This window comes from Mytilus californianus, unplaced genomic scaffold, assembly GCF_021869535.1.
Source record: "Mytilus californianus isolate M0D057914Y unplaced genomic scaffold, xbMytCali1.0.p SCAF_12, whole genome shotgun sequence".
In the NCBI taxonomy this organism is placed as follows: Eukaryota; Metazoa; Mollusca; class Bivalvia; order Mytilida; family Mytilidae; genus Mytilus; species Mytilus californianus.
In genome coordinates this window covers 15447399-15472773 of record NW_026262604.1, presented here as the reverse complement: position 1 = coordinate 15472773, position 25375 = coordinate 15447399, and the positions used below count along the sequence as shown (strand labels likewise).

The 25375-nt window shown below is 32.6% G+C and overlaps 1 protein-coding gene across 1 annotated transcript in view; it reads right to left on the bottom strand.

The window, feature by feature from the left end:
- LOC127722303 (glutamyl aminopeptidase-like) overlaps window positions 1–25375 on the bottom strand; it is a 40261-nt gene that overhangs the window by 3041 nt on the left and 11845 nt on the right. The window contains exons 2-8 of the mRNA XM_052229193.1: window positions 18741–18823; window positions 10947–11067; window positions 8700–8851; window positions 7466–7579; window positions 4765–4899; window positions 3428–3493; window positions 926–1104 (exon numbers count right to left, since the gene is read on the bottom strand). Coding sequence (XP_052085153.1) covers window positions 926–1104; window positions 3428–3493; window positions 4765–4899; window positions 7466–7579; window positions 8700–8851; window positions 10947–11067; window positions 18741–18823 — 850 coding nt within the window. The remainder of the gene's footprint in view (window positions 1–925; window positions 1105–3427; window positions 3494–4764; window positions 4900–7465; window positions 7580–8699; window positions 8852–10946; window positions 11068–18740; window positions 18824–25375) is intronic.

Sequence of the window (25375 nt, the reverse complement as noted above, 5' to 3'; positions counted from 1 at the left end):
TAGAAGTTGCGGCTCGTGCAGACGTCAATACATGCATTAGTTTTTGATAAAAAGACCGTATCTGAACACGTATTTACCCAGCCTCAAAACTCACAAGTACGCTCCTCGGCCAAATGATTGTTTTCCATATAGCAATACGTCCGTCGAAAGATACTGTTGTCGCGTACTGATTACAAATGATAACGTTCATAGACATACAAATGTAAATAAGATTTCCTCGAATAAAACCGGGATTGTACTAACATGAGCAACACGATGGGTCTTACATGTTCTGCCTACCCTTCCGGAGCACCTGAGATCAACCCAATTTTTTGTTTGATGTTCGTGTTGATCAGTCTTTAGTTTCTATGTGTTTTATATACAATTGTTGTTAATGTTTAGTAAATGTTAGCTTTTTCTGCCACGGCATTGTCAGTTTGCCTTTGACTAATCAGTTTGATTATCCTTTCGGTATCATCCGCGTCTCTTTCTTAACTTTGGACTAATTTTGAGAGCTTGTATGCATTTTTAACCCCACCACATTATGAATGTGCCTGTCCATAGTCATCAGCATATAATTCAGTAGTTCTCTCTTTATTTTGTAAGTTGTGTTATGATGACTGTTGTTTAGTTTAGTTTCCGCTTTTGACGCGGGGGGTCGTCAGTTTGTCTTCGACTTATGCGTTTGAGTGTATTTTTAGTACCTTCCGCTTTTCTTTGACGTCTATTGTTGTGTATCGTATTTTAAAAAAAAAGTGTGTTAATCTCTTTCACATGAAAAGGCCATGGATGTACATGTTGAAGCTTTTTAAGCTGTCTATGGATTTTTTCGCATTATTGTAGACCGTACGGTGACCTATATTTTCTAACATCGACGTCATTTGGTCTCTGATTGGTAGTTGTCTCATACCACACCCTTTTTGTTTTTAATATATATGAAACTTACCCGTACGGTGAGGTATATGTTCCAGGATCAGTAGCAGTTTTATCCAGAAGATACCTTGATTGACTCAGTCGTATGCCTTGTCCTTTTCTTTCCATGAAAACTGTTGGATAGTTCATTTGCAACGTCCATGTGTCCATTATTCTTTTAACATCAAGTGGCTTACCATCCTTTATACTTTGCTGAATTGAAAACAAAACAGTAGTTCATAATAATGGTTTTAAGATCTTCATCTTCGTTAAATGATGTATCAAATAAAAAGAGTTTAGAACAGAATGTTATCACTTTTGAGTTTATAAATTCGAAAGATTGAATTGGTCAATCCAATAGGTACCATTTGTGCTTCAAATGATATAATGGGCATTACAAAAAGAATTAAACTGGTTTTAAAGTTGACACTTTGTTGACATTACAATGACTTTACTGACTAGTGACAAAAGTTGAGCAATATGTCATTACTTTTCCAGATCAACCGTGAACCTAGGACTAAGAGGTGCCTTTATTTGTTTCATTAGAACCCTTCTCGTTTACCCGTCTTTTCATATGTCTCATTATGAATTGTTATCGGCGATGTATGGATACCCCTACCCCTTTTTAAACGCGAATGAAGTTGTCTATTATATGTAAAATGATATCACATTCCTATTTTCGTTTCATAGTATTTACAAAATGCTCCTTTTTATACTTCATTTACTTGGATGCAAGTATGTAAGAGTTTTTACATAACTTTCCATTATTGAAGGCTATTAAAAGAAAATAAAATAAACGACTCTTGATATTCAGGATAATCAATAATAAATAAATGTTTTAAAGTGAGTGGGAAGTTTTCAAACGATATATCACAACGTGAACGGCAAATATATGTTTTTGTAGGTAGAGTTATAATCAAATGTAGTACTTACTTTTCTTAAAGCATCCCACAAATCGTCATGAACTAGTACACCGTATGCTTTGTCTCTAATATATCGCTGAAAAGTAAAAACATGTGTTCCACATACAACATTTAATTATGAAATTAGGGATACGGGGTATCTTTATTATTATTTGATTGTAAATTACTGACATTAGCAAATCTGATACCGACATCAAACATATTTGTTAGACTTTTTATCTACTATTTCCTTTTCTTTTTAATTATATTATTTCTTTTTTACAACCAAAAAAAAAAAATGTTTTCATTGGTTCATTTGTTTCTAATTTTGTCAAATTAGGGATGATAACTCGAACAATCTAGTTTCATTAAGGAATGTACTTGAAATTCATTTATTGAGTTTTGAAGCAAAGTTTCCGTCTTATTTCTTGAAAGTATATAATAAACATGATAAAAGCAATCTTTTCATATTTAAATTTTAAATTCCATCATTTATTTTCTTTCAATTCACAGAAATATTAACAATATAAATAAATCAACTGCACATTGTGACGATTCTAATCCATATGAAAATAAGTGATGTTTTATTTTTTTTGCGGTTAACTCATTCTTTAAATCTATCGTTTAAATATCTTTGGGGGTAAACGGCAATAAAACAACAAACAAAATTAATATTGCGAAAATGATTTACAAAAATAACCCTATACAATGTATCGATATAAATGAATTGTGATTTTTTTCCTGAGATTTTTTGTACATAAAAAAGTAAAAAGATTGTTAGAACTTGAGAAAGAGTATAAAAATGTCCGGCGTACTGAACTCGATGTCTTACTACTATTGGGTAGATGTTCCTGCAAGTGTTTTGCTTCTTAATTTATTTTCATGAAACTTTCTAATTGCATTTCTCTTGTCATAAATCTTACTATTATAATGAAACTGAGGTTTTAAATTCATTGAAGCAAAGCTACTTTAAACACTGTTAGGGTTCTAATGCGATCAAATTATTAATGAATGAGACTTTCCAGATACTTTGTATCAGCGTACGGGATTGAAATTATCCAACATATATCGCGCAATCGGCATAATTCTGGTGAAACCAGTGCCCTCCTTTCACAATAACGACCGAAGCACTGAAATCGGTTTTACTATATGCACTAATAATGCAATTTTGATATGAACAGCTCTTAAAACACTAAACAATCAATCATTTTCAGTTTTCAGTCAAATTTCAGACTTGTCTTATAGACTTATTCACTGGTGTAAATTCAGTACGATGCAGACATTTTGCTTGAAGTCAATTAAGAACTGTTCAGTCTATGTTCAGAATTTTCAATAGCTGCTATTTACCTGTAACCATCAAATTCTGAACTGTCTAAAATGCTACTGAGCAGTACTGAATTGATTGCAAGGGAACTGTCTGAACAGTACTGAATTAACCGCAGTGAATAAGTCTGAAAGATGACTGAACAGTACTGAATACACCGAAGTGGATAAGTCTGAAAGCTGACTGAAAAGCTGAACATGACCGAATAGTTTATTGTAAAGATATTTCAGATCCTGTTAAGATCAAAATGACCGTTCCAAACTTACACTATTTACTAGTAATGTTTACATAAAATATTAATATGGCTTACCTGCAGACCTTTTTGGAATATTTCGTCTCCCAAAAAGAATTGCAACATTCTTAAAATAGATCCACCCTGAAAATTCATACATTTAGTTAATACGATTCGTCTGACACAAGGAATTTTGATATTATATATATTTTTTTTATTTCATACTTTTATTTTAACTATTTTTATATTGTATATGTATACATAAAATCTGAAAATGAACATACAGTCTGAAAAAGACATAACAGGTACTTTTCAGATTATTACATCCCACTCAGACTCAAAATTATTTCATAACAAATAAAACTTATAATGCTTGGCATAACGAATAAAAATAATAATGCAACTATTTCGCATCAATTAAACTGATTGGATAACGACTAGCGTAATCTATTCCATTTAGTACCTGTCTGGAACTTCAGAACGCCGACATTTTGAATTCTTGAATTTATTGCGATGCAATGTCTTTAATTGTATAAATAGATTTCATTTGTCATGTAAACGTCTTCTTCTATTTTGAATTTTTATTCATGTAAAGTCGCGTTTTCTTAAATAAATTGTCATATTCTATCCCTTATTTTGTCATAGAAGATTATTCTTCGTAACTAAACACTTTAAGTGTTTTATTCAAACTCATTAACTACTGCAGCAATGTTTAGCATAATAAACGAAATCTCAAAGTTACTAGTTTACTATCTAGTTATAACTTAAGATAAACAACAGATAAGTTGGCTGTCGAGAATCCCAATCAATTAAGGTGACGGGTTGCTAGTTCAAACACCGCTTGGTAGGTCAGTTCGACTTCGATATTAATTAATTAGGACCAGCACTTTCATACATCCGCCATGAAATAATACAGAATGCAGGAAGTGGCGTAAAACACTCTCAATAAAAAAATGAAATTTTTACCGTTTGATCGTTATAGTGTAATTTCACTGTGTCATTGACAAAACATGACAAAGTATAACAAAAAAATCGAACTCCAAGGAAAATTCCAAAAGGGGAAGTCCATAAAAACTAACAAAATCAAACGTTAACAATCAACGGAACACGTGAAAAAGAACTGCCATATTCCTGACTTGTTACAGCCTGTGGCTAAACCTGGTTTTATAGCTAGCTAAACCTTCTCAAATTATATCAAGCTGACATCGATGATGTTTTTGTCATTTTCCTTGTTTTGACGATTAAAATTGGATTATACTTTTGAATCGTATCACGGTTGATGAATGTTTAGCAAAAAAAATGCTTATAAAGTACTCCACCTATATGATTGCTCTGATATATAACAAAGCATTAGTGTAACACCTTCATATTCCGACATGGTGAAAATGCTTACATCTATATGCATTGATACGTACCTTTTCGTAGGAGATGGTGTCAAATATTTGAGATATTTCATCTGGATTAGAAAGTGGAATATATACAGGATGTGAGGAAATTAGACCATCCACTTCTAAAGCCCTCTGGACACTGTTGACCACAAATTTATCGAGCTACAAAAAAAAAAAGAAAAAAAAAGAGAAATATGGTTCTGTAATATTTTTTGAATATTTCAAACTGCGATTTAACGAAATTTTGAATATAACTTTTACAAACAGCTAAAAGCATAGTTCAAACAAACGTAGATTAAAATCTTATTGAAAAAATATTTTGTTGTCTGTAAAATGTGTTTTTTCAATCATCGAGTAGGTCGCATCTAATTTTTTTTTTACAGGAATAGCTGCAAAGGATAAGTTTAAATATTGAATGATATGATTTAGCATATTTGATGCTGGTATTGATTATATTTGTGAGACGTTCATTTATATAGCAACAGATATGCTTTTATCTTATTGCTTCGTCTTGTTTTACATGACAAGATAATAAAAAAGCGACATTAATGCTACATAGTAACCATTAAAACTCTTTTAGATATAACCTTTATATCAATCATAACAGTGACTTTGCAAAATTTAACCACACTTGGCAAGAATGATGTAGGGGATTTTCACCAGTGAGCCTCGTTTGGGTCTATTAACCAATAATCTAATCTAATAAACCAAAAAACAACATAGAAAACCAAAGAATTAGCACCAAGAACCTGACTTAAAACCGGGTGTAAGAAGTAATGAATAAAGCAAACAATTACAAAAAAATGGGACTATGACCATCGTCATTAGTTGTCCATAGTTTTATGTCATTACACTGTATAGTGACAGTTTTCTGGAACTTGTCTTCATTTGGACTGATTTGCATCTTAACATATGAGATAGACACATGTGCATTAATTGATTGATGACAACACCAAGGTGGAATAAATCTTAAACAAGATGTTGAATTATTGCCTATGCAAATAACTCTCTACCATATCCCCAAATGACGTAGAAGTTAACAACCATTAAGGCCATTTGTTGTTTTATTTTTCGTTGACGTTTACTCGGGTATTTATTCACATGTTGCGACTTTTTGTGGGAATAATTCAATTTCCCTATAAAAGCTATCCCAAGTTGCGTTTACTTTGATAAAAAGAAAAGACTCGGAACATGACATAGACACCTGTCTATTGTCTAAATGGTGTCCTCTTAATGTGTGTCGGGCTTCTGTTTGCTTGCTGAATAATATATTCAAACGTAGTAGCTGGTAGTCGAATAAATCATGTAGTATGTTTAAATAAAAGTACCAATTATTCCATACAATGAGCTTTTTGTTGTCATTTTCGAAATCAAAATCTAGATTTATTAACAAATCGTACAATCCTGCAACAATTTACTTTATTTTCGGCGTCACGTATATATTACCTACTAGTATATATAAAATTGAGAATAGAAATGGGGAATATGTAAAAAAAAACAACAACCCGGCCAAAGTGTATGCATATGCATATTTATATATATTTCTCTAATTCTTCGTCAACTTATCCCTTTCTGCACCAATTGTATAAAAAATAATTAATCAACGTGTGGTTCGTTTGATCTCAGTTCTTCATTGGTTAAAATCCGATTATGACGTCGAAATTTCTTGCTTTCCTCTGAATTTCCTATTGTGACGGATTGAAAAAGGCGACCATGCCTGTTGACGTCACATAGAAAGAACACATCTTTTTGCAGATCATTCGAAAAGAAGGAATAAATTTGCCTGCGTATTGTTTGAAAATCATTAGAGAAACAGATTCCACCACCAAATTTCGTGTAATACGATATTTATCCACTATCGGCATTTAAATTTTAAATATTTAAAACGCTCGGCGAGCCTCGCGTTTTAAATTTGAAAATTTAACTGTCTCGAGTGGATAAATATCGTATCACACTTGAGGCATTGGTAGAATCTTTATATACGTTTTATAAAGTGTAGAACAACACTTAAACAATGATAAACATATAAGATTTTTTTTTTTTTTAAATATTTCGGAAAACAAATATCCTTCAACAGTATGAGCAGTTTGATGTAAAATGACATCACTGTTTGTTGTTTTTCTGATTTGTATCGATCTGATGAGTTACTTTTTTTTTAACTGATTTTTTTTATAGTTAGTTCTTTTATTTTGCTGTTACACCAATGTTTATGTCTGTCATAAAATTGAGAATGGAAATGGGAAATGTGTCAAAGAGACAACAACCCGACCACAGAGCAGACAACAGCCGAAGGTCACCAATAAGTCTTCAATGCAGCGAGAAACTCCCGCACCCGGAGGCGTCCTTCAACTGGCCCCTAAACAAATATGTATACTAGTTCAGTGATAATGGACGTCATACTAAACTCCAAATTATACACATGAAACTAAAATTAAAAATGATACTTGTTTTTCGTAAAACATTTTGTTATAAATTAGACCGTTAGTTTTCGTAATTGAATTGTTTTATATTTTCATGTCGGAGCCTTTTATAGCCGACTCTATGGTTGGGGTTTTTCTCATTGTTGAAGACTGTACGGTTTCCTATAATTGCTAACATCCACTTTATTTGAATTTGGATGGGAAGTTATCTCATTGGAAATCATACCACATCTCCTTATTTTATACTTGATAAGCATGGCAGTAAGTTATGATAATGTTGCAATGTTACGTTAAAATGAATTATTTACCGCCATCCAGCTTGTTTCTATGAAATTTATTCCAACATTTGCGATATAGTTGGCGAATCCTTCATTTAACCATAACTCGTCCCACCATATGGGTGTCACTAAGTTCCCAAACCACTTAAAAACAAAATTTAAAAATTTCAATAAATGAAATAATACTTAGATCGTTCAATCAATGAGTGGTCACATGATTTAACTAATTACATTTATAGATGCATGATAACAAAATAAATATTCATAAGATTATACCGGAAATATTAATGTTTTTATATCAGATATTAATATTTGTGTCATTTGATCAGTGTAACTCTAATGAGACAAATACTTTTTTTTTAAGTGTCAGATAAGATAGATTTTTTAGAAATATCTAGTGTCTCTTTTTTCCCCTTCATATTAGGCGTTTACAAGTGTGCCTAATGGATAATATGGAACACATTATAGTAGATTTTTTTTATATAGAATCGGTGCAAAACGACAGACACTTGTTATACGCCAGTAGTTAACCGATGTTCGAATTACGAAGATCGATTAAGAAGAGAGAAATCAAGGGAACAAACAAACATGGAAGGAATTTCATGCACGCCAAAAGAAGCGAGATCTGATGCGTCCGTTTAGAAACATGAACATGTTAAAATAGTGTTATAAGATCCTGAAATTCAAAGCCTTAAACATTTAAACGAGTTATTTTTTTCACAAATTTATATATCTTAAAATATAAAACATAATTTAAATGTAGTCTTCAACGACGGGTGCCACACGTGGAGCAGGATCTGCTTACCCTTCAGGAGCACATGAGATCACCTACCGTTTTAGGTGGAGTTTATGTTTCATTCTTAAGTTTCTTTGTCTTTTTTTCGTTTTTTTTTCTTTTTTGCCATGGCGATGTCTGTTTGTTTTCGACTTATGAGTTTGCATATCCCTTCCGTATCTTTCGCCTTTCTTAGACAACAAACAATTATTCAAAAACGCTAACTTAACCCCGCATTTGTCCCAAGTGAGGTGTCCTAAATTTTATCATAATTCATTGTTCTTGTATTATATATCATGTATATTATAGCTGATAATAGAAATATTTCGAAATTAAAAATAACCGATAAGCAATACATACCGGTTACATAGTAATAAATTAAAAAAGTTAAGCACCATGGTGTGATCCAAATCAGACAACGACTGAAATAAAAGAGAAGTTACCATGTTTTAAGAAAGAAAGAATATCATAAGCTTATTTTCTACTTACCACGTGTGACAACTCATGCGATATAACCATAGTAACAAACTCTTTAAAATCCTCTGCTGTTTCTAGAGGAACATACGCCATGGCCTCTTCTCTCTGGATAATCAGTCCCCAATTTTCCATTGAACCAAGATAATCTGGAACAGCTATTGTGTCTTGAAAAGAAATATAAGAAACTGCAAACATTTATGCAAAAGATATAAACCACTTCAGAAACGGTTAAAGCTATCAAAACAGTGTCGTTTGAGAAGTTGAATTATCACTAAAACATACACAAGACAATAACGTCCACAAAACACACCCAAAAAAAAAAAAAAAAAAAAAACACAACAGAATAAAAAGAACATTCGCGAAAATGGATTTGATACCAAATTGCTGGGTGCACTTATTTGAAGATTCCGAGAAAAATGTGACGAACATATTATAGATGGTCATAATGTGTAAGAAAATATAACTGTAAGGTAAAAAAATAGTTTGTGAGCGATGAATATTAAAATGTATCAAACAGGATTGAAAGGCATTTTAGCAAGCTCTGTGTGTAGGTCCCTACAAGCATGCACTGAAAATTTCGTACATGGCAATTTGCTGTTTAAAATACATAAGTATTGAATTAACAAAAAGCTGATCAGCGATAAATCGAATACCGCATCACACCGTATATCATGTGCACATGAAGTCTGATAACATATTTGAGAAAGATCTTATTTCTAGTTCCCAAGACAAAAAAGAAGAAAATATTATACATACCCATTATGTACATAAAATTGAGAATGGAAATGAGGAATGTGTCAAAGAGACAACAACCCGACCATAGTACAGACAACAGCAGAAGGTCACCAACAGGTCTTCAATGCAGCGATAAATTCCCGCACCCGGAGGAATATATTCTTATACATGTACATGTATAAGAATATATTCTGTCAGCAAGAAGCTGATGAGCGATAAATCTGAAAGCATTGTTCAGAATAGTATGCTCTTAAAAAGCCTGAGACCAAATTTCAGGAAGGTCTTAGGTATAGTTTATGCAAAAAATGCGACGGAAACTTGATACGACAGACGGACGGTCAAAACAGGATAACATTAAGCAAATGAAATAGACACTAGTAGTTAGATTTCAGTCTGAAACGGTAATTTTGGTCTAATCAAGTCTTAATCGACTGAATTTAATGCGAAGGAAAAACGTTAACATCGAAATTGAAAAAAAAACAAGTAGAGACCTTGGTTGAAGCTAAACGAATGATAAATTCCATCATAAAAGATAAATCTGTTTGAGTAACATGATGTCTTATTTCATTTGATATACGTTTCCAGCATTAAAAAATAAATATCAAACTAAATTAAGTAAAGTTACATGAAAGTGACACTAATATTATCAACATTCATTTCTGTTCATAATTTGACAAGTATGTCGGTTTTACAAACCGTGTCTTTCAACTTTGATAAGCTAGATATTATGGTGTATTGTTTTGTAAAATTTCCTACACACTAATTTGTGTTCATTTCATTTTGATTGTTAGGCACCCTGCAAACATGATATGTATTTCCCACATTTTTTCCTAGTCCTAGACGCCATTTTCTTGGGTCAAGGTCTACCAGAAATCAGGTCTCCAAGACATAAAACAAGTTCTAATCAAAGATTGGACTAATATATAAGAACTTTCGCATAACAACAATGGTAAGTATATTACGTTGATATATATGAAAAATATCCCGATCTAAACCCAGATTGATAGAAATAAAATTGAAGTATTTCAATGTTTGTAGAACAAGAACTAATGTTTAAGGAGCTGAATGTGTATTAGTGTTGAATTTTATGTGTATAAGTGTTTCTAATTGAATAACACTGTGAAGATTACTAAACATGTTCGTATGCATATACATCTTTCTTGATTAGGAGGTAGAAATGAATTCGCATATATATACAGTTTACCTTTGTTTAAAAAGCGGAAATCGATTCGTATACATTTTCCTCTTACCTTGTTTAGGAAGCGGAAATTGATTCGCATAAGTATACCTCTTACCTTGTTAAGAAGCGGAAATGGATTCGCATACGAATAGTGACCTCTTACCTTGTTAAGAAGCGGAAATGGATTCGCATACAAATAGTGACCTCTTACCTTGTTAAGAAAGCGGAAGTAGATTCGCATACGTATACCTCTTTCCTTGCCTAGGAAGCTGAAAATTGTGCGTATGCATATACCTCTTACCTTGTTTAGGAAGCGGAATTTGATTCGTATACATATACCTCACCTTGTTTAGGAAGCATAAATTGATAACCAAAGTATTCTTCATAGAATGTCAGGATTCTGGCACCAACGTCTAAAGCGTATGTTGTTTGACTGATTGCATCTGAACGAGCCCAAACTCTGTACTAATATAGATTGAATATTTGATTTGGTTGCTATGTGTATAATTGTGTGTGAGATTTATATCAACCGTAAAAAAAGATTTATGATGTTAACAGCAGTATACTACAGTACATATGAAAAGCTATCAACAGCAAAAAAATATACTTGGTTGTTACCTTTGCTGGTGTACTGTTTGTTCCTGAGGTTATTACCAGTCTAGAAGCCAGCACTTCGGCACTGGCACGGAAATACGGATATAATTTCATAGAAATACGCTATTATATAATTTTGAAATCGTTATAGATTAAGAAATATATCTCTCTCATGCATAGCTCTAATTCCTTGTACGAATTTTCCCTTACCATTTTAATCCTTTTTGTTTTTTCAGCTCTTAATTGTTTGAAGTTTTTCAAATATGTTGGCTCGAAAATCACAGAAAAGACATTGATTGTCGAAATGCATATCTCATGCTGTACAATAGGTACTTTTATCGTTATAACAGTGTACTGTTATTGTTATTATGTAAGCAAACTACCAATAAAGCCTCATAATGAAAGTTTGTCACTAATGTTGAGATATAAGCCAAAGCCTTATCCAAAAATATTTTTGCTACAAAAGTCTGATTCATAGATGTTTATAATAATAATTTCCACAAATCGTCTTTGATATATTTAAAATTATCTTAAATGTTTAAAGGGGACAGCACACTTAAGGGAATTAACTCTATAACAATCAGATGAACATTTTAATCACATACTATTAGTAGAGAAAAACAAGATTCTCAATGATTAAAATTAGTGTTTGAAAAACTGCTATATATCGAATGAAATTGTTCCTGTGATTTCTGTGGTTCAAATTTGTTGGAAATTTTACATTTTTGTCAACAGGTCAAAGTAACACTTTTGTCAAAATTTTTTGAAACATTAACCAGCCAAATCTAGCTAAGTCAAAGTGTTAGGTATCCCCTTAAACTTGAGCAGCAATTCAGAAATTAAAAATTAGTTTTCGTATATTAAGTACGAAAAAAACACACTTGAAACCCAAAAGAACGTAGTTCAAATGTCCTTCTAATAATCATTTAAGTGTTAAGAATTTTAGATCTCTTTCAGACTGAATGTAACTCTCAAATCACAATAGTGTGAAGAGGTAACCAACTATCGAAATCTAGCTGATGATTCAAAACCCTTTCAATTGTTACTTTGCTCCGTTTTAGTGTTTTGTGTAATGTTATATTGCCGACCGGTGTTTTGTAAAGAACACGATCTACTTACCCTTCCGATGCACCTGAAAAGCCCCATATTGCTCAGTCTATAGTATTTTATATTTAATGTGTTATGGAAAGTTGTTTGTGTTTTCGTCGTTTTTCGTTATTTGTTATGATTTTGTCTGTCAATCTTACTAGTTTTGATTCTCCTTTGCTTCTTTAAAAAAGTTGCAACTTTTACCGCTTATATCAAAAGCAGATCATAGTAATAATATTTGTAATCGTAGTCAGTTTGGTTCAATTTCGTCAAAATAAACTAAAACATATTCCTAATGTATTATTGACTTGCAAGTCAATAATGTTACCATATTTAAATCCGTATCCATGCAACATTTAATTTGACCTTTAATTGAGATGGGTTACGCATTTTTTCAGCAAGTCGTTTGTTCGTTAAAAAGAAAAAAATGGCAACATTGAAAAGTGAAACAAGGAGACACCAGGAATAACTAATATATTTTACCTTTACAGATAACGATGATATATAGACTGTGTTACAACTCTAGATTCTACTGACGAGGAAAGGTAACCCTAGGCCACCGAAAACTATATGTTTAGGTAGCTTAGTGGTCTAGAGCGCTGGACACAGTGCAGGCGGTGTTGTCACGATATTCCAATAGGGACAGTCAAACTCATAGATCGAAAACAAACTGACAACGCCATGGCCAAAAAAAAAAGACAAACAGATAAATAATAGTACAGATGACACAACATAGAAAACTAAAGACTAAGCAACACGAACCCCACCAAAAACTGGGGTTGATCTCAAGTGCTCCGGAAGGGTAAGCAGATCCTGCTCCACATGTGGCACCCGTCGTGTTGCTTAAAATATTACAAATCCGGTAAATAGTCTAATTCGGTAAGTCGTATTCGTGAAAAGGGAAGGGTATTGTAGTTACGACATAAGGAACATATCCGATATCATCTGTGAAACGGTTATTCCATAACGGTCAACCAACTCGTGATGGCGTCCGTAAAATTTACGAAGGGATGATCTCAACTTCACCATTTGGAACTCTTGGCTTAATAGCTTCCTTGTGAGCAGCAATCCTCTATCAAGGAAATCATGATAGGAAACACAAGCCCGGGAATATCGTATCAATTGGGAGATATATACTCCGTATGCAGGCGCTGCTGGAATGTTGCTACATAGAAATGGAAAGTTCACAATTGGGAAGCTGAAATCATCTCTTTTGTCGTAAAGTTTTGTTTTCAACCGACCCTCATTGTCAATTTCTAGATGTAAGGCAAGATATGAGGCAGACGTTACTGTATCTGTAGTATCCTTTATCTCTAGTTCGATGGGATAGATTCGTTCAACATAGTCACCAAATTTTGTATTATTTAGTGAAAGAACATCATCTATATAGCGGAACGTAGAGTTAAAGGATATTGCTAACTGCTTATCTTTCTTCCTAAGAAGTTCCTGTATGAAGTCAGCCTCATAATAATAAAAAAACAAGTCGGCAAGAAGAGGGGCACAATTGGTTCCCATTGGAATTCCGACAGTCTGTTGAAAAACACGTCCTTCAAACGTAACAAATATGTTGTCAATCAAGAAATCAAGCATCTTGATAATGTCAGTGATTCTTTACAAAGTAGGATTTATCCCTCCCCAAGACAAGATACTTGTATCTACGTTCGCCATTCTTTTTAATGAAACAAAGTAAAACCAACTCTTTCAATTTGTCTTTTAGTTTGGAATGGGGAATACTTGTGTAAAGTGTAGAAAAGTCAAATGTTTTAATACTATTGCAAGATGAGAGAATCTTAGATTGTATGTACTCTAAAAGATTTTTGGAATTTTTTAGTATCCACTTCTGATTCACACCACCTCTAGAATAGGCAGTTTCACAATAACTTTGGAGCCCGGCTTTGATTGCTGATAAAATAGATGTTAATAATTTAGAAAGAGGTTTCGTGGAGCACTTGGAAGACCCAGCAATATACCGTTGTTTGTAAGGACACTTATGTAGTTTAGGTATCCAATACAGTGATGGAAGATCCAGTTCTTCATCTTTGGTTGAAATTCCAAAGGAACATAGAACAGACCTATGATTATCCAGGATTTCTTCTTTTGTAAGTGTCGTGAGGGTATATGTTGAGTTTCCAAGTGAATTGTCAATACCTAATTCATTTATCAAGCAGTTTATGTAATGAATCTGCAATCACTTCAATCTTTATGCCTAATATATCATGTACTGTGTTACAACACTAGATTCTACTGATGAGGAAGGTAACACTAGTCCACCGAAATCTGAATTTTTAGTTCAGTCTAGGTGGCCGAGTGGTCTAGAGCGCTGGAACAGTGCAGGCGGTGTTGTCATGATATCCCAATAGCATGAGTTTGAATCCCGGCGAGGGAAGAACAAAAATTTGCTTCAGCAAATTTGCAGATTTAACATTGTTGTGCTGATATTTAGAGTAATTATGTATATAATATGTGTTTTCAGCCGATATCACCTTCACCGATGATCCAATGGATGGATATGTTGCAGACTTATCACCTTTTTAGACGTACTTATATATATGAGTGTGTGTGTTTTTAATCTATAACATGATAACATGAAATCAAAAAGACCTAGAAAAATCGTTACTAAACGATTGCACGTGCTTGACTGTTTATAAACATTTTTACTTGTGTTTATATTGGGTAATTTGACAGTTGCTTGTCTTCGGAGGTCATCTGGATGGATAATTTAATGGCGTTAAGTCAGGGATTTCGTTACCTTAAAACATTCACTAAATTCTTCTATATACATGTATAGATATACAGATTGTGTTTCGAAGTTTGGTTGTATCTGTAGAAAACTTATTTCAAACGGGATAGCACATCCTAATTTTTACGGATGTAAATTACGTTTTTACACTTAATCCATTGGATGTTGTTTTGTGTGTACTGATTGATATTTAAGGATTAGGTGAATGATTTTTTTATTACATGTAGTTGTTTTTGGCTTTGAACTAGCTGTCCGTAACTGCAAGTACTCTCATATCAGTACTTAGTGTTTTTTTGTTGTGGGGATTTATAAGTACCCTTCCACGTCCGATCTGTGTTTTTGCTAGATGTCCCAGGTTAGTGAGGGCTGGCGCCGTCAAGTTAGTTTAACCCCGCCACATTCTATATATGATTGTCTCAAGTCAGGAGCCTATAATTGAGTGGTTTCAGTTTTTCTGTTTCTCATATTAGTTTGACGTTTATTGTTTTGCATAGTTTGTTCTTCTGTTGCATTGTGCCGTTACACCACTTTCTCAGGTTAGGGGAGAGTTTGACGCCAACAAACTAGTTAAACCCCGCCACATTCTGAATGTGGCTGTCCCAAGTCAGGAGCCAGTTATTCAGTTGTTGTCGTTTGTTGCTGTGTATCATATTTGTTTTTCGTTCATTATTTTGTACATGAATCAAGCCATTGGTTTTCTCGTTTGAATTGTTTAACGTTTGTCATTTCGGGACCTTTTATAACTGACATTGCGGAATGGGTTTTTCTCATTTCATTTTTAAATGCCGTACGGTGACCTACAGTTGTTAATTTCTGTGTCATTTGGTCTCTTGTGGAGAGTTGTATCATAGGCAATCATACCACATCTTCTTATTTGTATATTTAGTCTAAAATAGACACGAAATGCTAATAGATTATAACATGTTCGTGCATCATTGTTTATTGTTTCGTTTGGATTTTTGTAACTTGAATATATACGTTTTAGCATGTTATAATTCAAACGTGTGAATTTGAGTAAAATCGGTGAACATGAATTAGACAGCTTTTGTCCCTTTAAATACTTGTTAAAATGGTTCATAATTTACCGGTGTATCTTTGTTTAGTTTCATATAAATTTTTTTAAAACACTAGTTAAGTCATTTGATTGCAATTTGCAGCATTATCCTATTTTCCAGCTGTTTTAATCAAAATAAAAAAGGCTTGTGTTGATTATTTCCACTAAACGATGACCGTGAACCCAATCTGTAAAGCATATTGTCCTACTTTTCTCATTTCAATCCAATAAAAGTCAGGGAAATCGAAAACTATCTTAATACTACGAGGATATCACCAGCCCAGTAGTCAGTACTTCAGTGTTGACATGATTGATCATTGATATTAAATTAACTATTGACAAACCTTTGAAATTTGTCACATTACTACGGATTTTCTACCCTAGAATAGATTTCCTTAGCTTTAATTGGCAAAAACGTTTCGGAATTTCAAGTTCCCAATACTCTTTAACTTTGTACTTTATTTGCATTTTTAATATTTTTGATTCGAGCGTCACTGATGAGTCTTTTGTAAACATAACGCGCATCTATGGTACATAATTTTAATCGAGGTATCTATGATGAGTTTATAAGTTAGTTCCAAACATATCAACTAACTATATTCACGCAGCTATTTATTATCATTCACGCTTACGAACGGAAGAATGAACTGGCAATGAGTTTGATTAATGATGTGTTGACGTGTTACAGGAATACTTACTAATACATCAGTTGACGTTCTGACTTCTTTGGATACGAAATCACAAACAACGAAAGCTAATAAGTAAGTTGATATCTTCGGTGTAACTGCATAATGATCAGCAACCCAGTCGTTGCCTCTTGAAAAAAAACAAAGTGTAATTGATTAAAAAATAACTTGTTCTATAAAAATATATCAGAATTATTCTACTTAGAACATAAAATTTAATATTACAAATTTTTAACGCAAAAGACCACTTGACGTTAAAACTATTATTTTGGTCCATAATTCTAACGCGATTTGTTAATTTTACCGTAGTTGATAAGTTTGAAAATAAAGTGATAGACTGAATATGACTGCATAATTCATTGTTCCGTCATTAAAGAACAAAATGATTCAGATCAAATTTGTTTTACTAGTGTAAGCGAATGAATTCAATGATTGCCTCTACGAATTTCTGATTTCTGCACTACGACTAGCAGTTACACAAAAAATACTCGCCGATGAATAGTAGACTTTCTTTCCAGTACACTTAGGGGGATGGGCAACATTTTGATGTTTTTGTTTAACAATTTGATAACCGCTTAGTTTTTGGGAAAAACTTATAAATACAAAAGATTTATAATATAAAATTTCAATTCGTAAAGAGAAAATGATTCTTTTATAATAACAAAAAAGACAGAAGGTACCTAAGTGAGAGTCAAAAGTAGAAAACAAAAGGTGGAAGAAACTAAGGTCCATCTAAAACTCAAAAGTCGAAGTGAGAACGTTCAAATTACGTCAAAAAGTAAAATTGACGAAGAAAAAAAACACCAATCTACATGTCACATAAAATAAATACTGATCAACACGAAGCCCGCCAAAAACTGCAGTTGATTTATCTATCGTATATGTATCCCGTTGTATATATGAATCGACATTATCTATATTTGAAGGTTACATTCTGATGTTTGTCTACTGTAACGATTACCATAAATAGTTTGTTTTTTTAAATAAAGAATAATAGCTTACAAGGATCGGCATCTGATTTGGTTCATGTTTGACAAGGAAATGAAGTTTTTTTTTCTGACAAGAGTCACCCTAAATCTTGCTTTAATCGCAGGTTCGTCGAAACACGGAAAGACTTTTCTTGCATTCGTTGGCTGCATATGTGTCTGAGCAATATAACTGTAAAATACACAATGAAACTGAATACTGATTATTGAAAATATAAAACAATTATAAATTTGATTAGTTTCTGGAATCCATGTACGAATAATCAATATATGATGATTAAAAGTGGTTATCCTCAAGTCATCACGATACTGTTATCTCAGTGGTGCTTGTTAGTTTAAACAGTATTTATTAATGAAAAATTTTAACAATGACGTAGTACAATGTTACATGTAACAATATGGGATTCGGAAACAAGTTTGGAAAACCTTTTATAAATCCGTATCCCGAGTGATTGTTATGCAATCATATTAGGCAGAATATAACTCCATTGGAATTGCTCTCTATTACATATTATATAAACGCCCATCTGGGTATTTATCGATCTTTGGTTTTTTTTTTCTTTCGTGCAGTCTATACTGTTCATATGACTTATTTCTACTTTCATTGTATCATTTCCACGTTGGTATGAAGTTTGAAAAAATCCAGCCAGTTCAGAAAGTAGAGGTCCATGGAACTCAATATAAACAGAATATTTCGACCCGCGAATTAATTGTGTATTGGATTTCAAAATAAGGAACTGATTGACAGTATCAAATCCTATTGTAGGAATAATTGTATTTTGCCCAGGTGCCAATGGATGTATCTTGACAGAACGTGTCCGAATGTTAAGCTGATGGCTGTGTAGAACGATTTCGTTCGTTGACCGCCTGCATTTCATTTTAATAGTAACTTTTCCAGTGAAATAGAACTCGGATGCATTTGTTCCATATATAAAAGGTTGTAGTTGAAGTTTATAGAAAATTGGATATAGATTGAGCGGTAAACGAACACTTCTCCCACCACCAACAGGTGGAGGTGTTGTATTCATGTAGTTCCCTTGTCTATAACTGCCATAATGTGTCACTTTACTATCTGCAAATAATAATATGCTAATCGATATCATATGTATATGTATTAATTTTTTGAAAATGATTTGAAGTGCTGTTTTGAGTTTTAAGGATGTACTTAGGTGAAATAAAAAAATTATAGAATTCAAAATTGATACTATAAGTCAGAAGAACATAAATTAAAAAACAAAACAGGCTAAAAATATTGATAGGTTATGGAGCTCCTTTTCCAGATATTTAAGTTTTAAAAAACTGCGGGAAAAGGCTGACTCGGTCTTTTACCTTATATTTGCATTGGTATTATTTGGGTTTCAAATCGAAAGAAAATAAATCTAGAATCACTACAAACCAGTAAAAGTCTGAAATGGCCTATATCTGTACTCGACTGTACTGATTTTCATCGACCAGTCTGAATTGGTCTGAAATTTACTTGATAATACTCGACTGTAGTCTGAACCATACTTAACAGTCTGAACTTGTACTCGACCAGTACTTAACCATTTTATACGTGTCTGAACCATACTCGACCTAGTCTGAACCATGCTCGACCTTGTCTGAACCATACCCGACCTAGTCTGATCATGCTCGACCTAGTCTGAACCATACTCGACCAAGTCTTAACTAACCTAGACGTATTATTTGTATATATCTTTCTATTGTATTTCATCAATTTAGGAACTGTTTTTAACAACAGCTATATCCCCTGGCTAGAAATTTGAACAACAATTTGAAATTAAAAATGTATTCAGTATAGCATTGAAACCAAAATTTCACAATAAACATAATATAACTTCAACACCATATTCGTCAACACTTATATACATACATATATATCACCTTTAAAATAAAAATAAAACAAGCTGATCAAATAATCTCAAAACTGAATTGTGACTAATATTTTCAATGTTATTCAAAACTTTTTGAATGTTTCAGATATATTTTATGGTTACTGGACAATTTTCACCATTTACTTACGTCTAGCAGAGATTTATGGTGTCAGTTGAGTTTAGTTAATAATGCAGTGAACATTTTTTTATTAAAATATATATAAAATAGCATATAAAGCAACTTGATAAATTTTAAAAAATGACACCTTTGTTTTGTTAAACCAAGAATTTAATATAATCATGATAATAGAACTTCCATAGTAATCCTGTGATAAACTTTTAAAAAAGGAAATGTGTTCCAAAGTTACAGTAAAAATTTATTTCAATTAAATTTAAATAATTTTTGTCAAAATTAAAGACATGGCATACAAGAAGCACTTTAATAAGGTTTAATTACCTCAGTATATGTATGTTTTACAAGGTAAAAAGAAAGCCCTATTTTTCTTAAACTCGTGTATTACTTATCTAGTGAATTCAAAAGGCCTTGTGATTTAAGTTTCACAGGATGTTGCAATTTTGAATGAATGTTATTCAGAATTTAATACTCTCTGACCAGGTGTGATCTTTTTCATGAGTTTGCTCCAAGCAGGAGGTATTACTTTATACTTCACCACTAATCAGAAGAACAATTTTATTAATTTCTATAATTTTTATCCCTTTTTGATATATATTGTATATAATATATCCAAAATTATAATAATAGATATATTTCTAAAATAAGGTAAAACAATTTCAGTGATTTTGTTGGCTGTTGTTACCTCATTAAAAAGATAATTATATAACTATTGTATATTTTTGTATGTAACCATGAAACCTATGTAGTTTTAATTTAGGAATTTAGGAAAATTAATTTAAAAAGAAAACACATGCCAAACAAGAAGCACCTTAATAAGGTTTAATTACCCCCAGTATAGGTGTGGTTTTTAGGTAAAAGAAATCTTTTTTTAACAAAACTCTAAAACCCTATAATTAATATAATTATATTATTACATAAGATAACTTGATTTAACTACCTCTATTTGATAAATCTGAGAATCATGTAAGAATGTAAAAATCTGTTTTTTATAAAATATCTTTATTTTATTGTGGCTGTTGTCATGTCAGTTAAAAAATAAAATAATTTATTTTAACAGTTAAAATTTAGAAAAAGTAGAGGCAATTTGGTCAAGTATGGTTCAGACTGGTCGAGTATTGTTCAGACCTTTGGTCGAGTATGGTTTAGACTGAAAAAAATAGGTCGAGTACAGGTCGAGAATGGGTTAAGAGAGTTTCAGACTGGTCGAGTAATAGTTCAGACTATTTTCAATGGCAAAGACAAGGGTCAAGTACAAATCAGTACAGTCGAGTATGGTTAAGACTGGGGTCGAGTATTGTCGAGTAAAATTCAGACCAATTCAGACTGGTCGAGTAAAAATCAGTACAGTCGAGTACAGATATAGGCCATTTCAGACTTTTACTGGTTTGTAGTGAATCTGCTTAAATTTTGATAAATGACCTTTTATGAGCTAGTGAAGTCTTATATGAAAAGAAAAATTGGTGTTATGGGGCAAAATATTTACCCTTGGGCAAAAAAAACAAAAAAGTCCGAACATCTGACAATAATTCCTAAACCTGATTCAAGTACATCCTCAAGAGAATATTGCATTGACTTTTCGAAAGGATGATTTGTGCGGTTAAAATCATCCCTTCGAAAATTTTACGGACGACACCACAAGTTGACTGACCTTTATGGAAAATCTGTTTCACAAACAACGACGGATATGAACTAATTGTCGTTACAACAATCCCGTCCTCGATGTGCCCTACCAAATTAGACTTTTTACCGGATAAGAAGTTGAAAATAAGAGTATAAAAATTACAGTCTTAAAATCTGATGTTGTTATCCATAGTATGTCCGTTAACAATAGGCACACTCGTCCAAGGTTTGAACTTCAATGTAGGGATTTAGAGTTTAACTTGTTGTTTTGCCTTTTATAGCTGACTATGCGGTATTGGTTTTGTTCATTGTTAAAGGCCGTACGGTGACCTATAGATGCTAATTGCCATGTCAATTGGTCTCTTGTAGAGAGTTGTCCCATTGGCAAACATACCACATCTTCTTATTTTCATTTTGTAACAATTACAGATTGCAATGTTCTTCTTCAAAGAAAACACCTACTTTTCCGAAAGTTGAATACTACTTGTTTTCTATCCATAGCTGAATCATTTAACAATTTATGTTTTGTTTAACCCAATTTAATCCTTTACATATAAAGTATACATTGTGTTTATTTATGTTACTCCTTGGCTTTGTGGCGTGATCGTCTGTTTGCAATGAATTCCGCTAAAACCGGTGCTAGGGGCTATCTTAAACTTGAGCTGAGCCGAGATTTGTTGACCCGTATTGAAGGACTCGGACTATGAGATGAAGAACATCAAAACAAATGGTTGTTTTCGCTGTGTGTGCATTTATTGATATTGTGGTATGAATGGATACACCATATTCTTTCTATTCTATTATAAAACATTTTCTATTAATGTGCAATGTTACTTATTCCAGGAAACCTCCTACTAATCAGAAAGCTGTATACTACTTGTTTTCCATCAAAAACTGAAGCACCTTATATTTTATGTTTTGCTTAACTCAATTCAATCCGTTTAAATGAGAAGAAAATTAAACATGTGAAACATTTTCAATTATTTCTATAATTCCTTTTCGTACGATTAAAAAAAAAAATCAGAGTTAATATGCAAATGAGGATATATGGGAGTGGAATAAAATGAGAAGCATATTATTACTGTACATCTATAACATAAAAAAATGATAATACAACGGCCGGCATTTACAACCATCTACAACAATGGACCATCTCCAAGCCCGTGAAAGACACAGAAGCATGTTTGTGAGCGCGCAATCCGCTATCTGAGAGTGTTTTAACTGCACGTTTGATAAAACAAATCGAATAGTTATCTTATTGTTTTATCCGTGTAGAGTTAAAATAAATTAGTGTTGTACATTACCTCTGTGCCGGTTTGAATGGCGATAAGAAGATACTCCTGAAATATAAATACGGCTTTCTATAGTGCTAAAGAATGAGTAAGCTATTGTACAATAATTTTAAATTGTGAGTAAAGTAATGAATAAATGTATCTTAATGACTTCTTAAGGGGGTACATCTGGGATGTGAGAATTTCTTAATGACTACTAAAGGGGGTATATATGTGATGTGAAAACTTCTTAAAGACTTCTTAAGGGGGTATATCTTGGATGTGAGAACTTCTTAATGACTTCTTAAAGGGGTATATATGTGATGTGAAAACTTCTTAATGACTTCTTAAGGGGGTATATCTGTGATTTAAGATCTTTTACAACTGTTTGCAAATCAGCTGTACAGTAAACACAACAGTGATTAAGCATCTTTGTACCACCCATAATACAACAGTTAATTGTGAGGATTATGCAACAGCATGAATGAAATTTGGCAAGTTTGACTGTACAAAGCAATTGAATGGAGTCACTATAATGCGTTCTTATAAAGCTGCTCAGTTTTTAGTTGTCTATGTACATTGTGCTTTGTAGACTATTTTTTGTCTTTCCGTCGTTTTTTTGTTTGTTTGTGTCATGGCGTTGTCAGTTTGATTTATATCTTTTGGTATCAGTAGTCTCTCTCTTTCAATAGTAAAAGGTTGACAGAGATAGACAAGCATCATACATTCACTTTTTTTCAAGGTTTCTAAAAAGTATGCCACGAACACTTCGAAAATGGCTTCTGACACCATATTCATCAATTCTTAGAAGGTTTGTGAAAACTTGAAAGATAATAACAAAGAGAAAAACCAACGGCCTGATTTATGCTTCTAAATAGCAAACAAAAACAAGAACATGTGTTGCAGATCAAATCCATCGATAGCCATCTAATTACCTGCTACTGACTTAGAACGGTCTCATAACATTTTTTGGCGAGATTGAACATGTTTGTGAATGTTTTTCGCAGAATATTCATAGACCACTTTCCATTCCATGGTGTACATTTAGAATTATCATATGTATATGTATTATTTTTTTGAAAATGATTTGAAGTGCTGTTTTGAGTTTTAAGGATGTACTTAGGTGAAATAAAAAAAATATAGAATTCAAAATTGATACTATAAGTCAGAAGAACATAAATTAAAAAAACAAAACAGGCTAAAAATATTGATAGGTTATGGAGCTCCTTTTCCAGATATTTAAGTTTTAAAAAATGGCGGGAAAAGTATGACTCGGTCTTTTACCTTATATTTGCATTGGTATTATTTAGGTTTCAAATCGAAAGAAAATAAATCTAGAATCTGCTTAAATTTTGGTACATGACCTTTTATGAGCTAGTGAAGTCTTATATGAAAAGAAAAATTGGTGTTATGGGGCAAAATATTTACCCTGTATCGTAGGGAAAAAAACAAAAAAGTTTCATAACATTTTTTGGCGAGATTGAACATGTTTGCGAATGTTTTTCGCAGAATATTCATAGACCACTTTCCATTCCATGGTGTACATTTAGAATTGTTAAACAAGAGGAATATGTTGGTGTTAACCGGGCCTTATCCCTAAAGACTTGTAATTTGTTCATGTAATATCCTTATTGTAATAGGTATTCTATAAGGATTTGGATTTCCATTTACTTTTGCCTCGACATTCATTTAAGTAACTTGTCTAAATGCGCATCCTGGTTAGTAGAATAAGGCCCATGAATCTCACTACATTTTTGAAACAAAACATTGATGTGTATCTTACCTTTCTTACGGTTATGATGACGTCTGTGTCGGTTATATTGACGCCCATGAAATTCTTCAAAAGAAAAGTATAAATCAAAGGAATATATTAAGACGATATTATAAATGTTAATTATTTCAATTGTGCGATAAAATGGCATACTCTCGATTTTGAAAAATTGTTCGGAGCTACATGTGTTGGAGCAAACTGGCTATTTGTTATGCAGAGAAGATTATTTTTTTTTATATCATCTATAAAGATGAAATATACTTTTCCTGTCGAAGTCGGTTGTTCTCTCTGAGCACTTTACATTTTTCCACCAATAAAAAAATTGGCTGCCAAGAAGTTTACAAGGTCGGTGAAAGTGGCGTTATACATCAACAAACAAACAATTATTGCAACGTAAAATATCAAAAGTATATAAAAACAGATACCTTGTAGAGTCAGTAACACCAGTACAAGTAAAAGTAGAATTTTCAACATCATAAAATGTTAACTAATTGTCGCCTTGATGTCTAGAAGTCTCCAATAACGGCTGCAATTGACAATAATTTTCAAAACATTGTAATAAATTATAATGTAGCCATTTTGGGCATGTTTGGTATTTGAATTATAAAATGAATAGTATCATTAATATATCAACAAATGTTCTTAGGATATTTACAAACTATAAGTCTGGCAGATATCAATATCATATTTTCTATTTTCTATTATATAATTATAGAATTACCTTTCACCTTCAAACTTTTTGAATTTTATTGATTGATTGATTGGTGTTTAACGCCACTTTCAACACTTTTGTGCTATTTCGTGGCGGTAAGTTTTTATTGGTGGAGGAAACCGGAGTGCCCAGAGAGAACCACCGTCCTTCGATAGGAAAACTGACAATCCTAGTCAATTAGGATTGGAGTCGAGTGCACCTGCCCCAGGATTCGAACTTGCAACCTCAGTGACACAGTAG